This window comes from Epinephelus fuscoguttatus, linkage group LG9, assembly GCF_011397635.1.
Source record: "Epinephelus fuscoguttatus linkage group LG9, E.fuscoguttatus.final_Chr_v1".
Lineage (NCBI taxonomy): Eukaryota > Metazoa > Chordata > Actinopteri > Perciformes > Serranidae > Epinephelus > Epinephelus fuscoguttatus.
This window is the reverse complement of record NC_064760.1, coordinates 11,039,974-11,053,157: the sequence shown is the minus strand read 5'-3', so window position 1 is coordinate 11,053,157 and position 13,184 is coordinate 11,039,974. Positions and strand designations below refer to the sequence as shown.

Below are 13,184 nucleotides of genomic sequence, written 5' to 3'. Positions count from 1 at the left end.
ATGCAGACAGCTTTTTTCCTAATGCATTTCAGAGCTATTCAATTGTCAGGCATATACATTGGATTGATTTTAATAACTTTAGTACTTGAGGTGTGCACCGTGCAGCTGTATTATCTCGGAAAATAGAAGTGTCCGATTGGGACTCACTACTGGCAGATACTCAATATGAAATGACTTCGGATTGGAATCTGGGGCAAAAAAACTTGAACAGCAAATTCCTACCATAAACGAATGGTGCTAATCTGTCGTCGGCCGTACAGACTAAGAAATGGGGAGAATGTGTGGGTAAAAGCGAGACAGTAAAAGTGTGTAGAGGTATAAACCGAGGCATGAGCAGAGCAGGTTTAATGTCTTTTGGGGAGGGTCCAAATCAAGCCTCAAGTCTTTGACAGCAAGTTCGGAGTCATCAACACATTAGTCTCTATAAACAAATTGGAAGTCAAGATGAAAAGACTTTCAGGTCTGAATGCTGACCATTAGAACGGCATGGTTTATGGTTTTGACATTTTCCTTTCAAAGCTGTTTTAATTGTTGTTTTTTTCATTGCTAGAACTGAGTCCCTTCAATGCATCGCTCTGGTAATTAAATATGCCAGGACTGACTGTTGCTTTTCATTGCTGCAGAGTCTCATGTCAAAACTTGAATCTGAAGGGTTTTTTTCCTCTTTCGAGTCACAAATGTCAAGACTTTAGAAAAGCCAAAAGTTAGTCGGTTCTTAAGCATTAAAATCTACATCAAGTCTATCTTACTGACCTATTATTGTAAGTCTGACCGTGGAAATGTGTGTTTAAAAGAGCAGGGTTCCACCACCTTCTTTAACATCTAATTCAAAGACTTTTCAAGGACTCCATGGGCCAAATTCCATCAAATTCAAGGACCCAATGAGGCACAGAGTGAGACCTGGATCAAGGTTAATTATTGTCACTGACAATTTTTATAATATGAACTAACAGGCTTTACAGAAGCTCACACACCTGCTCCCTAATGTTGAATAAAAAATTATATCAAGAGAACTTCCATTTCTGTTCTTGCAATAAATATATAAATCTAAGCACTGCAATGACTCATGTCTGTTTTCAAGAACCTTTGAGGCCTTCGTTTTTTTTCAAGGGCCCATGAAAAGCCTGAAAGACACAAAACTAGCTGATGTGTAGCCTTCATTATTATGATCATCTTAATGATGTCCCATTATCTTTTAATGAACTGTTTTCCAATGTTGTCATTCGGCTGCGTTTGTGATTTGAGAACAGATAATCAGTGAAACTTTTCAAAACTCATCCTTACCTATGCAGTAGCAGAGAATGATGGACAGAACCACTGCTATCCCCACAGCGATCAGGGCGGTGCACTTCCAGGAGCAATGTTTAGGTGACTTCTTGAACTTGAAAGCCCCTCTGGACAGGCTGTTTCTGGGCAAAGGGCGCGCCGGTGTGGAGTAAACAGTCCCCGTCGCCATGGTGTAACCAGGGGCTGCTGCGCCAAAGAAAGGTGTCGTTCCTGTGCCCGTTTTAAAAAGAAAGTGCCTGCAGAGGAGAAAGAAAAACAGAATAAAGAGGGTATTGTATGAATAACTGAAAATTAGAGATCGATCAAAGCAGCATCTCGAAAGCTAAAAAGTTTGATCTGCAACTCTAAGTGTCCATTTATGTCAGAATGTTCTTTAGCTGAATAAAAGACCCAATTTGCTCCTGTCTCCAATCTGCCCTCAACAGCTAGAAGAAAGTCCAATTTAAATTCAAATAACCAAAAAATTCACAATAATACAGCATACCCTATAATACTGGTAACTCCCATGTGTATCGCACTGCAAGAGGAACTGGGTTAAATTCTAATATTCAGTATAATCCTGACATTGGACGAGGTGAACAAAAAGTACCTCATAAAAACAATCATCTCCCACTTGCCCTTTTACAACTGGGCCTTTGCTAATAGCCCATTATACCTGGGGTAATTAAGAGGGTTTAATCAAATGCACTACGGAGTGATCGTCCTATTAACTTTTAAACCCCACGTGAAAAGCTCTTAAGTAAATGAATTAAGCCTTGTTGCCACTCTTGCCACTACTTAGAGATTAATACCCAAATGCCTCCAGGCTTACAGGGACGGTCAGGGAAACTGGACCGGTTGACCATGCATTGCAAACGTTCCTCCAATCTATAACTGTAGAATTTCATTCTTTGCACTTTGTCCATTTTTGATTAAAAAAAACAAAACAAAACAAAATACACTGTCAGGCAGTATTTTCTACTTCGTAGATAAAGTTCTCTCGCTGGTGATTTCCCCCCCCCAGATAATAGAGATCCCATAGAACTCTAAATTAAAGTCTTAAAGTCTTCACAAGGATTACTTTAGGAGTTAATTGTAAAACACTGCTTGTGCTGATTAATAATTCTAATAATAATAATAAAAAAAAACTAGAATAAACAATTTGCACAACACAACCTTTATTATTCAGCTGAGAATTGCTTTGGATGATTACTCTCCTTCACACTCACTGTTACACCCATAATTACACCTGAGAGTACCTGCCCAGTGCCGCCACAGCAATTAACTTTAAACTGGAACAGTTGGGGGTTAAGTGCCTTGCTCAAGGGCACCTCAACATCTGGTAAATAAACTGTCACTACAGAGATTAAGGACCAGAGAAAGCACAGTCCCGACGTCTCTCTTGCTCTCGCATCCCTGTCTGCTAAAAGTCTCACACACAGTGTTTTAAGTGTCCTATAGATCCCAGGAGGATCGGGTTGCCATGGTAACCGCTAATTTAAACATACCAATAAAGTGATAAAGCCGTGTTTGCTCATCAATTATTTGCGCGGCATCTGTGAAGTCTCTGAGTAAATTTTGTAAAGGCTTTTTTAATCCTGATTCTAGTAAAAGAGCTTGAGAACGGCTAATTGGGCGCATAATCTGAAGCTGAGCAGTTAAGGACTGAAAATCCATGTAGTGGCACTTACTAATCGTAGTTTTCCTGATTATTTGACAGGGACGGTGAGCTAACACGCCTTAACTGTATTAAACCTCTACACTCTGCAACAGAAATGGTCCATCAGTGTCTACATAGGGTTTTGTGATTATTGGGGTGTCATTTAAATGCTTCATATCACTGAAATCTGCACAACCTCAGCTCAGATGTTATTCAAGTCAATAAAGCATAAATGATTAAAGTATTTAAACTGTGTCATAAAAAAGGGATTTTTTTTTCATCATATTTTACAAAATAAATACGAAAGACATATGAATCCAAAAGATTTCTAAATGTAGAAACATAAACAAAAGATTTCTAAACCTTCAACAAGTTATTTAAACTGTGTACATCATTTAGCTTTTGAGATGTGCTCATTCTTATGACCAGACTGCACAGGCGTTTTTATCCAGTTTCATCATTCATGGCTCTGGCACCACTCTGTGTTTTGATTGACAAGGAAAACAGAAACTTTAGCATTCTGCTGCAAAAAGAATGAATGTTCTCGCTGTTGTGGTTTTTATTTTACATCAAATTGAACAGTATCATGCAAACAACAACCTCCAGTAGCCTTTAAGGGGAATTACCAGCGCCACCGCACATTTGCCCCCACATAATTAACTTAACATAACGGCAGGAAGGCAGACGGGACAAAGGCCTTAACTTTAAGCTGTGCTAATAAGGTTTTTATTTTAGACTGATTTAAACAAATTCATTCAAAGTGTAATCTTCCGTTAACTATAATATTCATTTGGTCGGACTTCATGTCTCTGAGGACTTTCCACTCTTAGTGGTATGAAAACCTCCTCAGGGGAGTCTGTAATCAGATAGTCGTTAACAGTTGTAACAGGTTTGTTTTACAAAGGACACATTATAAACCCACACCATAATGCAATGCTCATATTTCAACCCTGCCGCTGATATTTCAGCTACTTCCTACCTCCTGTGAGGATATCTCTGGGCTAAAACCTCCCCTGATCAATTCTTGACTAAAAGAACAAATGTCAGATTTGGATCGTCTGGCTCCTTGATGCCCCGATTGACACGTGCTGTCATGGACAGACAGGGATTCCATTTAAAGGTTACGGCGTGTCACTGCTGGAATGACAATGCTCCCAGCATCGGCAAACCTGGAGAAGTTCAGATTCTTCAATCTGGAACAATCTGTACAGCCGCTGCGGCAGACTCTGTAATACGCAGTTGGGTATGAATTGAGGTCAAAACTTGCACAACGTCGGAGGCGGCAGACATGCAGTCAGACACACGGGCAAACACGCTCCGCTATCTGGGGAGTTAAGTGTAAGTGGATGCAATCTGATGAGGTAGACAGAAAGAGACGTGATGGTGGGAGTTCATGTGTGTGTGTGTGTGTGTGTGTGTGTGTGTGTGTGTGTGTGTGTGCACTCTATTTGAGGGAGGTGACTACCAATTGCATGTTGCCGAGATGATATGGAGGCAGCTTTGCCTGTATATAAAGGTCTCAAATCTACCTGAGCTCTTATTTATGCAAAGATGTAAGCACATGATGTTCTCATGGGCTCCGAGTCAACTAGAACTAACTTGAACTAGAACTAACTTCAAAGGCACATCTGTAGCACACTGTTATAATTTTACAAACAACTAAACAAAAAAACTGTATCAATAAATACCTAAAATAAAAACATATGTTAACAAATCACAAAATAGTGTTTATTTGCACAATTAGGTTGACTGAACAGTCTGAATGCACATATAATTACCAGAAACATATGGCACTCTGTGGGTGGTTAAAACTAGAAAGTCAGCTATATTTCAGTCATTTATATCCCTCATGCTTTGTAGGAGAGAGTGCAGAGTGAAACTAAAAGCTGTCAGAATCTGTGTGTACCAGCGTCACCGAGACAAATTCCCGCACCGGACATTTATTGCACTCGGAGCTTAATGTAATTCTGGTGTTGATGTTTTTCATGTCAGCCTTTTTTTTTTTTTCTAAAGAGCAGACTGACGGGGTCTAAAGATGAAATGCTGTTGGACATGATTAACAAACAGCGGACCAGTGTAAATGTCTGCAGCTATACACACTGGATGACCGGCTAATTGATTACAGCCAGTGTGATGCAACAAGGCACATTACTATGCTAATCCAGCCAGCCCTAGTGATAGCGATGTGGTGTACTCTGAGTGAGAGAGAAAGAGAGAGGAGGAAAAGAGACAATCAAGAGAGTGTGAGACTGAGAGAGAGAAAATGAATGGCCGTGTGTCAGTATGAGCGCGGTGCGTTTGTGTGCACGCCTGTCTGTCCCATTGAGAAGCCTCTAACACAAAAGCAGCAGCCAGCCTGGTCTCCTCTGCTCTCACAACACTGCTTGTCATCAGGATGACATTTGAAAACATCCTCACAGAGGACAAAAGACCAAACAGTGAGTGGGTGGATTTGTCTACGGCTAAGCTCCAGCTGGAAGGGTGAGAGAGCACACCAGAAACAATGCGAATCGAAGCCCTCAGAATATGTAATCTGCCTATTAGTCGCTGTTCTGTGTTAGCATTAGCATTTCAAGGTGAGAGCTGGAATAATCAGGCCGCTTTAATCCGAGGCTGAAAAAAAGACTCCAGATGTGGCGGGCATCTCTGTGGCTCGTTTTCACACTCTCTGCCGTCGCCGTCGCTCTCCCCCAGATCGCCACCTGCCCTCTCAACAGGGGGCCTGCTAGCGGGTGCTATTCTGGTACGGCTAGTTCTGCGCCCGTGTGATGGTATTTCAGTGCCGGGAAGCTTTTCCCTGCCATCCTGCCCACGGAGATCAGCGTGGTGCCATCTTGAGTCACTCCCTCAGAGTGCTCAGATTGTTTGCACATGGAATTTATTATGTTTAACGAGTTTGATTAGGTAGAGCTCAGCTCTTATGTACATACATTTAAGGTGGTCTTTGGAGTCCAACTCCAGGCCTGAGACAGTTACTCTGTGGCAATACAAACCAAATTTTGGTGTATTTCAGCTGCCGCAGGTTAAATTTGTGATGTGAAATGACTTTTTTATGTGGATAAATATTCGGACTGCTCCTCACTATCCGTCCTCTGTTTCTAAAAGCTTTTACATTTGCTGGCAATAATCATCTGGACCAGATGCACTTCATGTTGCCAGCAGCAGCAGCAGTTTATACAGTAGCCTAAAATAAGAGGAAAATATTGCAGAACTCTGGAATCACCACAGAAATGTGTGCTTGGCACTAAAGATGTTGGCAAAATAAATGAAAAGGAAAACACACGAGAAAAAGAAAAAAAATACGTCTTGAGGATTACCACTTTGTCTACACCACCATCCACTTTGGCAGGTAACCAGCCATCACTGCAAGCTCCCTCCTATTCCAAAAGGCTAGTTGGCTGGTTTCTTACACATGACTAATCAGTCCTGGTGCGATCCTGACACCATGGCTGCTGTACAAAAAAAAAAAAAGAAAAAGAAAAAAAAAAGAAAAGTTCAATTTTCCTTCCTCTGATGTGAAGCATGACTGTCTGACTCATGATTTACATGCGCATCCCACACAAACAACGACACACACACACACACACACACACACACACACACACACACACACACAAACCAAATCCTACTTGGATTACCTCTGCTGTTCTTTTTCGCCCCCGAGAACAATTCTAACACGTTTTCCATCAGGAAAATGTACTGTCTGTGGGACACTGTACCACATGATGATTTCAGAGCTGAGACATAATTTCATTTCACAAAAGGACTCCCTTGACACATGAATGCAACGGGGATTGACAGCACATTTATAACTGCAACGTGTGGCTGGGCAGGCCTTCAAAAGACTGAAGATTCTGAAATGTCATAATGACTGTTCTAGCTGAATCTCATTGAATCTAAGTGAAAAAAATGCTGAAGTGGGCTCCAAAGGACATACATATGTAAGAGCAGACGCCTACCTGTATCTTATCCAGTGGAGCACTTATAGAGCTTATAGCTGGCACCATACAGGCGTCAAATATACTAATTTCACACATGTGGCTATAGTCTATTTTAAACAAAGGATTAAGTACTGCTCAAGAATAATTACCGTATATGTGCACTGGTCTCTAGAGGGACGTGGCAATTCATTTTATAATGAAATTCAATGGAATATTTCTAATTGAAAATATCTCACAGAAAAACTATTGCACTGAAGCCAAATGGTTAGTCAGGGAAACCGAAGGGGTTTATTAAAAGTACTCCACACACTTTAAAGATCTGAATGTCCTCTCTGCACTTCAGAATAACAATGAACAGCAAGCAGTATCACTGCTCTGTTGCAAACTAATTGAGCCCTTTAAATGGAGAGGCCTTCGTTAGACTAAAACAGAAAACCTGAAGTAGAGCGATTTCATAGAATTATCTCAAGTGTAAAATCTACATTTCTCATTGCTTTCCAACAGATAACAAGATTTTTCCTGATCCACTGTTATAACTTAGAAAATGTTTTTCAGAATTGCTATACTTGATGTGAATTTTAAACTTTACATCACAAACGAGTCAGCATGTTATCTGTATATGCCTGCAGAATCAGACGTGTTCTGGTCTCAGTTTCTGCAGTCAGTTTGTAGTCCAAGTAGTACTGAGCAATGATGGTTGAACAGCAGGAAAACAGTCTGTGTGGAAAGCCAGACCGCACTGGCCCAAATGCAGTCTCTAAACTCATTGTCTGATGATGATTTGGCTTTATATCAGCGTTTTGTTTTGTTTTTTTTTTTGTATTTACATTCATACACAAACATCTGTTTACAGAGATGAGCTGAAGGAAGAGAAAGTCTTGACCTGGATGTCCGCTGGGTACACTGGATCATCCCGAAATAATGGCCCTCGCCCACAGACGCTTTATTGTCGCCAGATGATAGCCGACGGGTTCCAACATTGCTTTATACCCAATTTGATATTGCAGTGAAAAACAAAAACAAAACAGTAAATCCCATCTACTTAAACATACACTCCTTTACTAAAAACATTTATATTGAATCTTTTTTAATATTATTAATCCCTGATGGTCCACCTTGAATAGAAAGAACTAGTCTATGTGGGTTAATGAAATTCTGATATTGTTCAGCACTGTGCATATAAGATGTGACAGTTGGGGCACATTCAGTTTGAAAACAGTGTACACTGTTGTACTACAGTTTTTTAAGAGTTTAATAAGTTTTCCTCAAAAAGGTGTGAAACAGGCTTTGAGGTACGTTTTCTCTTGTTCTGTGGGTGTGTCAGATGTGTTATTCAATCAGCAGCTATGTGTATATGAACCAAATTCTTGTACATCTTTACTTATTGTACACACAATTTTTGTTTTTATTTCACACTTACTTTGGCAGTGTAACATATTTTTTCCATGCCAATAAAGCCCCTTTGAATAGAATTGAATATAACTCTGCTGTATTAAAAGGCAGAGTACTTGCATTACACAACAGGGTGTTCAATGCACCACTGTTTCCATTTAAATAAAAGTTGTGCTATGTTGTGTCAGAGTTGAACACAGCTTTGGTCTTTGTAGGCTACTTGTTCTGCCCCTCCTCCTGTGTAATTGGTTGGTCGGGTAAAAAACGTCAGTGACGAGTGCAGCTTTTACCCAAAGTTTTAACTTTCAGTGACCAGTAAAAGCCCAAAACGTGCAGCACTTAGCACAGAACAGACACTCAGTGCCACGTCATAGAACTGGTGTTGGTAGCATAGTATAAATATGATGTGCTCTAATTGCCAAACATTAACAAAACATGCTGGCCTCTGGGAAAAAAAAAACACTTTTCTTTTTGATTAGTAAAGGCGGACCTGGCGCTGCAGCTGTACTTGTTGCCATCTTCCAAGTGTTATTGTTGTTCTGCCTTGCTTATAGGCATTCTTCCTCTTCCTTTGTCATTTAACGGCAGACTAAAATGCTTGTCGGCGTATGTGCTGCCCTGTTAGGCTTGGAAGAATTGCATCTCGGGAATCTACGGTACTGGGAGAAAAATGAGCCCTGTCACCTTTTCAGAATTTTGGCATCGTCTTAATACTGAAGTTCTTGTGTCCTACGAAAAAGTACGGACTCATGGATTTTATTACACACTGTAGCCGGGCCCAAGTTTCATTTCCGCTTGATGTTTGTTCACTCTTTATTTTTTCACCGAGCTGTAAAAGAAAGCTTCCATTTGTCTGACGCACATGATGTTTTTAAAGTGCGAGTGTAAATGAGCTGAAATCTAACTTGGTGTCTTGACACAGCTTTGGCAGCATGATCACAGTGAGATCAGTGACTTTATTCACTCACCATATAATAATGAGCAGTAGTTACAGTAGTAGTCACTGAGTGCAGCACTTCACTCATTTAAAAGAACACTGAAAGCCATTCACACTGAAAGCTAGTTGGTATTGAGTCAAATTAGAACACTCGTGCTTTGAAGACTAGCACTTTTATGGGAGGTTGCACACACATAATTCATTACTGCTAATTGCTGTGAAAGTAGCTAATGCTGTCAAATGAGTGCTTTAGTTTCAAGGAGGTCATGTCAAAGGAAATATACCGAACAAGATCACAACATTGTGATTTATATTTGACACTTTTTTTTAATCAACGGCCTTGTACAGAATAATTAACTGTCTGCACGTGACCACGTCTGCTGTGCTGCATAGGGAATAAAATGTCAATGTTGAGGATTCAAAAGAAATTCACATCCCAGCGGTACCTGAGGCCACCTGTGTATGCACTGTGCCATGACTTTGCTGGCCTAAAACCCCCTGAAGGCATCCTAATAAATACTTTCTGGAGCTTCTGTTTACATTTCCCAACCTGGTGGTCTTCTTGACATCTGCAATTACGTGGTGAACCGGGTCTTCCCTTTTGGCCCTGTTGGTTCGCAGCAGCACCTCAGTTCCCACCCACTGACAAGCACTTGATTTAGAGTCTACTGTGGTGATAGTGATTTATGCCTCTGCTGATGATAGGTGTGCACATATTGTTTTGTCGATACGGCTAAGACAGCTCAAGGTCATTGCGCGGTTAGTATTCAATCACTGCATCTTCCCCAGAAAGTGAAACTGTCACTACGTATCCCAATTGATTCAGTCAGATCATAAGAGGTTGTTGCTCTATGCTGCCACAGACGAAATACAAAGTTTGCATTCATCGGAGCCTTGGAAAGGAGGTACACTGTGCCAGGGAAATATCAGGCGAGAATGCAATCATCTACTCGAGGCCATTTCTGAGTCAGAGCGCAATGTACCGCACTTCATTAGCCGGGATATTTTGAGCTCGCTGATTAAGAGAGATGTAACTGATGTTTCAGGAGGAAAACTTGGCAGAGGCCCCTATGACAAAGTAGTATCTTGCACAGCAAATTTCGATATAACACACAATCCCCTCACCAAGTTCCCTGTTAAGTTATAGCCTCTCTGATTTGAACTGGCACGCTCTCTGATACCCACATAGTTCACTCTAATCCTGCACTCTGCTTCTGACTGCAGGTCTATCTCATTTAGTGATCAGCCCTTAATTGAGGGTGCATACAGAAAGCAAAGAAACTATGAACACCTGACAACACTATTTTTAACACATGAGAGAAAAGCATCATGTTTATCAAACTCAGCGGGAACCATATTAAGACATGCACAATTTGTGCAATGATAATTTACCCTGATGAGGAGCAGTCCTTAAAATAGGCCTAAAATCAGCCAAACTTCAATATACAAAAACCTGGAGTGAATTATCATATCATTATCCACCCATGTTTGGAGGGGTAGCACTAAGAACACTATTAAAATCACCAGGTGTCAAGACTTATTGTTTACTTGGATCGTTTTTTGCCATTTAGTCAATGCTAATTCCCAGTGTGTTCCACAGTGCAGCTTATTGCCAGTTGTCATGGGGAGGATGTAGACTCAGACACGCCGACTTCCCAGCACTGCTCTTCAGCAGACAGCAAGAAATGTCACGGCTGGAGTTAACATGTGCTGAGGTTCACACTATCTAGTACTGAACTTCATCCTGCCAAGATGGGTGATACTTATTGTGTGCTTTCCTGAAACCTTTGCAGGTCATGCAAATGATGAAAGTGTGGTGCAGGCAGCGTTCATATAAAGCCCGTAATTCATGTTTGTCAACAAAAAACACACAGCTGGTTCAATCACGACTGGGTGAGTCACTGCTGACCTTGACTGTGAGTTTTATGGATGTGGGCCCAATAGCTGAAAAACACATCAAACGGGCCGCTGGATGAAGCACACAGGTCAGTGGACTTCAGGTAATCAAAATGAGACAAACAAGCTGTCAGATTAAATGAGTAAATAGCAAATGTTCCCTCCTTGATTTTTAAAGGTGAAATTTAAAAAAAAATCCAGAGCCCACCTCATTAATTTCAGCATGAAACTGCAGTTGGTCTCAAGTTGAAATAAACACTTAAAAACAACTTGGTCCTGTTCATTTATTTCACATCATTTTGTTTTCTGAGTCAGTGAAAATGGCGTCTTAATAAAAAACCTGGTGCCAAATGTCCCAGCTCTGTTGTAGATCATTGCGGGTCACTCACCTGCTCTCCAGGGCCACATTGCTGCCCAGGACCCAGCTGTCCTGCAGCTGGACGCATTCCGCCGTACTCTGCAAGTCGGCCGCCAGGCCGGCTGTAGGCGGCGGGCTCGGGCTCCTCTGATTGGCCAGTGAGCTGCGGCTCAGGGACGTGATGGACGGGTGCTGCTTGTGTGGGGGCGGGGCTGGTGGCAGAGGAGGCGGGCCTTGCTGACTACATAGATGGTCACCTGTAGTAAAGCAGAGGGAGAGAGACATTAGCATGTTAGTTTGTGTATTCCTATGATTCTCCCTCCACTCAAAAATGTATTAATGTCCCCTAAAATGTCTGACCTCGACTATACTGACTTGTATCTGTGCAAAGTTTATCACGAGAGGTATTTTCAAATTCCTAAAAGAGGTGATGTTTGTGCAGTTCCCTAAAATCTGAGATGTAAACATAAGCTAGATTAGATGCGTCACTAATATGAAAGCCAATCACTGTTTAATATGGGAGATGCATATCAATTGGGAACAGATTTCAACACAACACCAGCAAAGAAACCTGAAACTTCCATTGCAGAGCAGACTTGTCAGTACAGGGTTAGGATTGGCACAGTGAAAGTTTTCACATCAAACATTGTAGAGTGTGAAATTTTTGAATGTGATCTGGACCCTGGTGTTTTCTTCCACTATCTAACAAAAAACCCCATCATAGCAGATATCATTTTATGTTTCACAACCATCAACACTGGGTCAGCCACTGCCAGTTGGCCTACAAACTAACAAACAACACAAATAAAAGATGCTAACTACACTTAGCATTCTGATGTGGCCGCTAGTCGCAGATTTTGGTGCATAACAGAGTCTGGGTCTGACTGAGGCTCAAACATGTATGGCTAAGTCTCACCAGTGTGTCCTCTAATACTAATGGTAGCCATCTTTCCAGCTGGCACCAGTATTTAATATGACATCAGAAAGATGTTGGACTCTTACATCAGACAGACGTTAGAATTTCACGCTGTATGAAGGTTAACATTATGATGTTTTGTAGACGTTGGATTTTGTTCTCCATACCTTACGAGTAAGTATCGTTACTGTGCACTGACATGGCATGAATATATTTAGAAGAAGTTGGATTTTGGTTACTTAAGAAAACAAATTAAAACCAAATGAATCAAATCAACGTTGGAAACAGACGTTCTGACATTAAATTTTGGTCCCCCAATGTCAAAAGGAATTTCAACCAAATAACTGCTCTTTCACCAGTCAACCAAGGGCAACCTGTGCTGGAAAAAGCAAAAGCAAAACACACTGCAAGCACATTTCTCAATGAGGGAGAAATAGCAGATCCATTTTCAGAGTTTTTCTTGTAACGGTTACGCTGAAAAACCATGCTCAACAAAATATTACATACTTTAAAACATGTCTGGAGACAGACTTGAAGTAATTTGCTTTGCTGATTAAAATTACACCCAGAGTAAAGAGACTGGATAACGAAGAGACAGCAGATGGGTAAGAGTATGCATCTGCCTCGTGTGTAAGATATGACAGCATACAGCCACCTAACAGACCCAGAAAAGTAAATACAACCAAGAGCAAGACATTAAAATGAGATGCAACCACTGCAAAAAGAAGGGAAATAAGAGCCGTTTTTATGGCGACACACATAATAATTGTCGCAAAACGCCACACGGCTGACAGTTGGGTTCTCTTAAACAGAAGGTC

General features: G+C 41.1%; 1 protein-coding gene across 4 annotated transcripts in view; it reads right to left on the bottom strand.

Moving 5' to 3' along the window:
• si:dkey-237h12.3 (teneurin-3) overlaps positions 1-13,184 on the bottom strand; it is a 191,238-nt gene that overhangs the window by 92,051 nt on the left and 86,003 nt on the right. For all 4 annotated transcript variants that reach the window (XM_049585086.1, XM_049585088.1, XM_049585087.1 and 1 more), the window contains 2 exons: positions 11,482-11,707; positions 1,285-1,523 (listed from right to left, as the gene is read on the bottom strand). In XM_049585086.1, the coding sequence (XP_049441043.1) occupies positions 1,285-1,523; positions 11,482-11,707 (465 nt within the window). The remainder of the gene's footprint in view (positions 1-1,284; positions 1,524-11,481; positions 11,708-13,184) is intronic.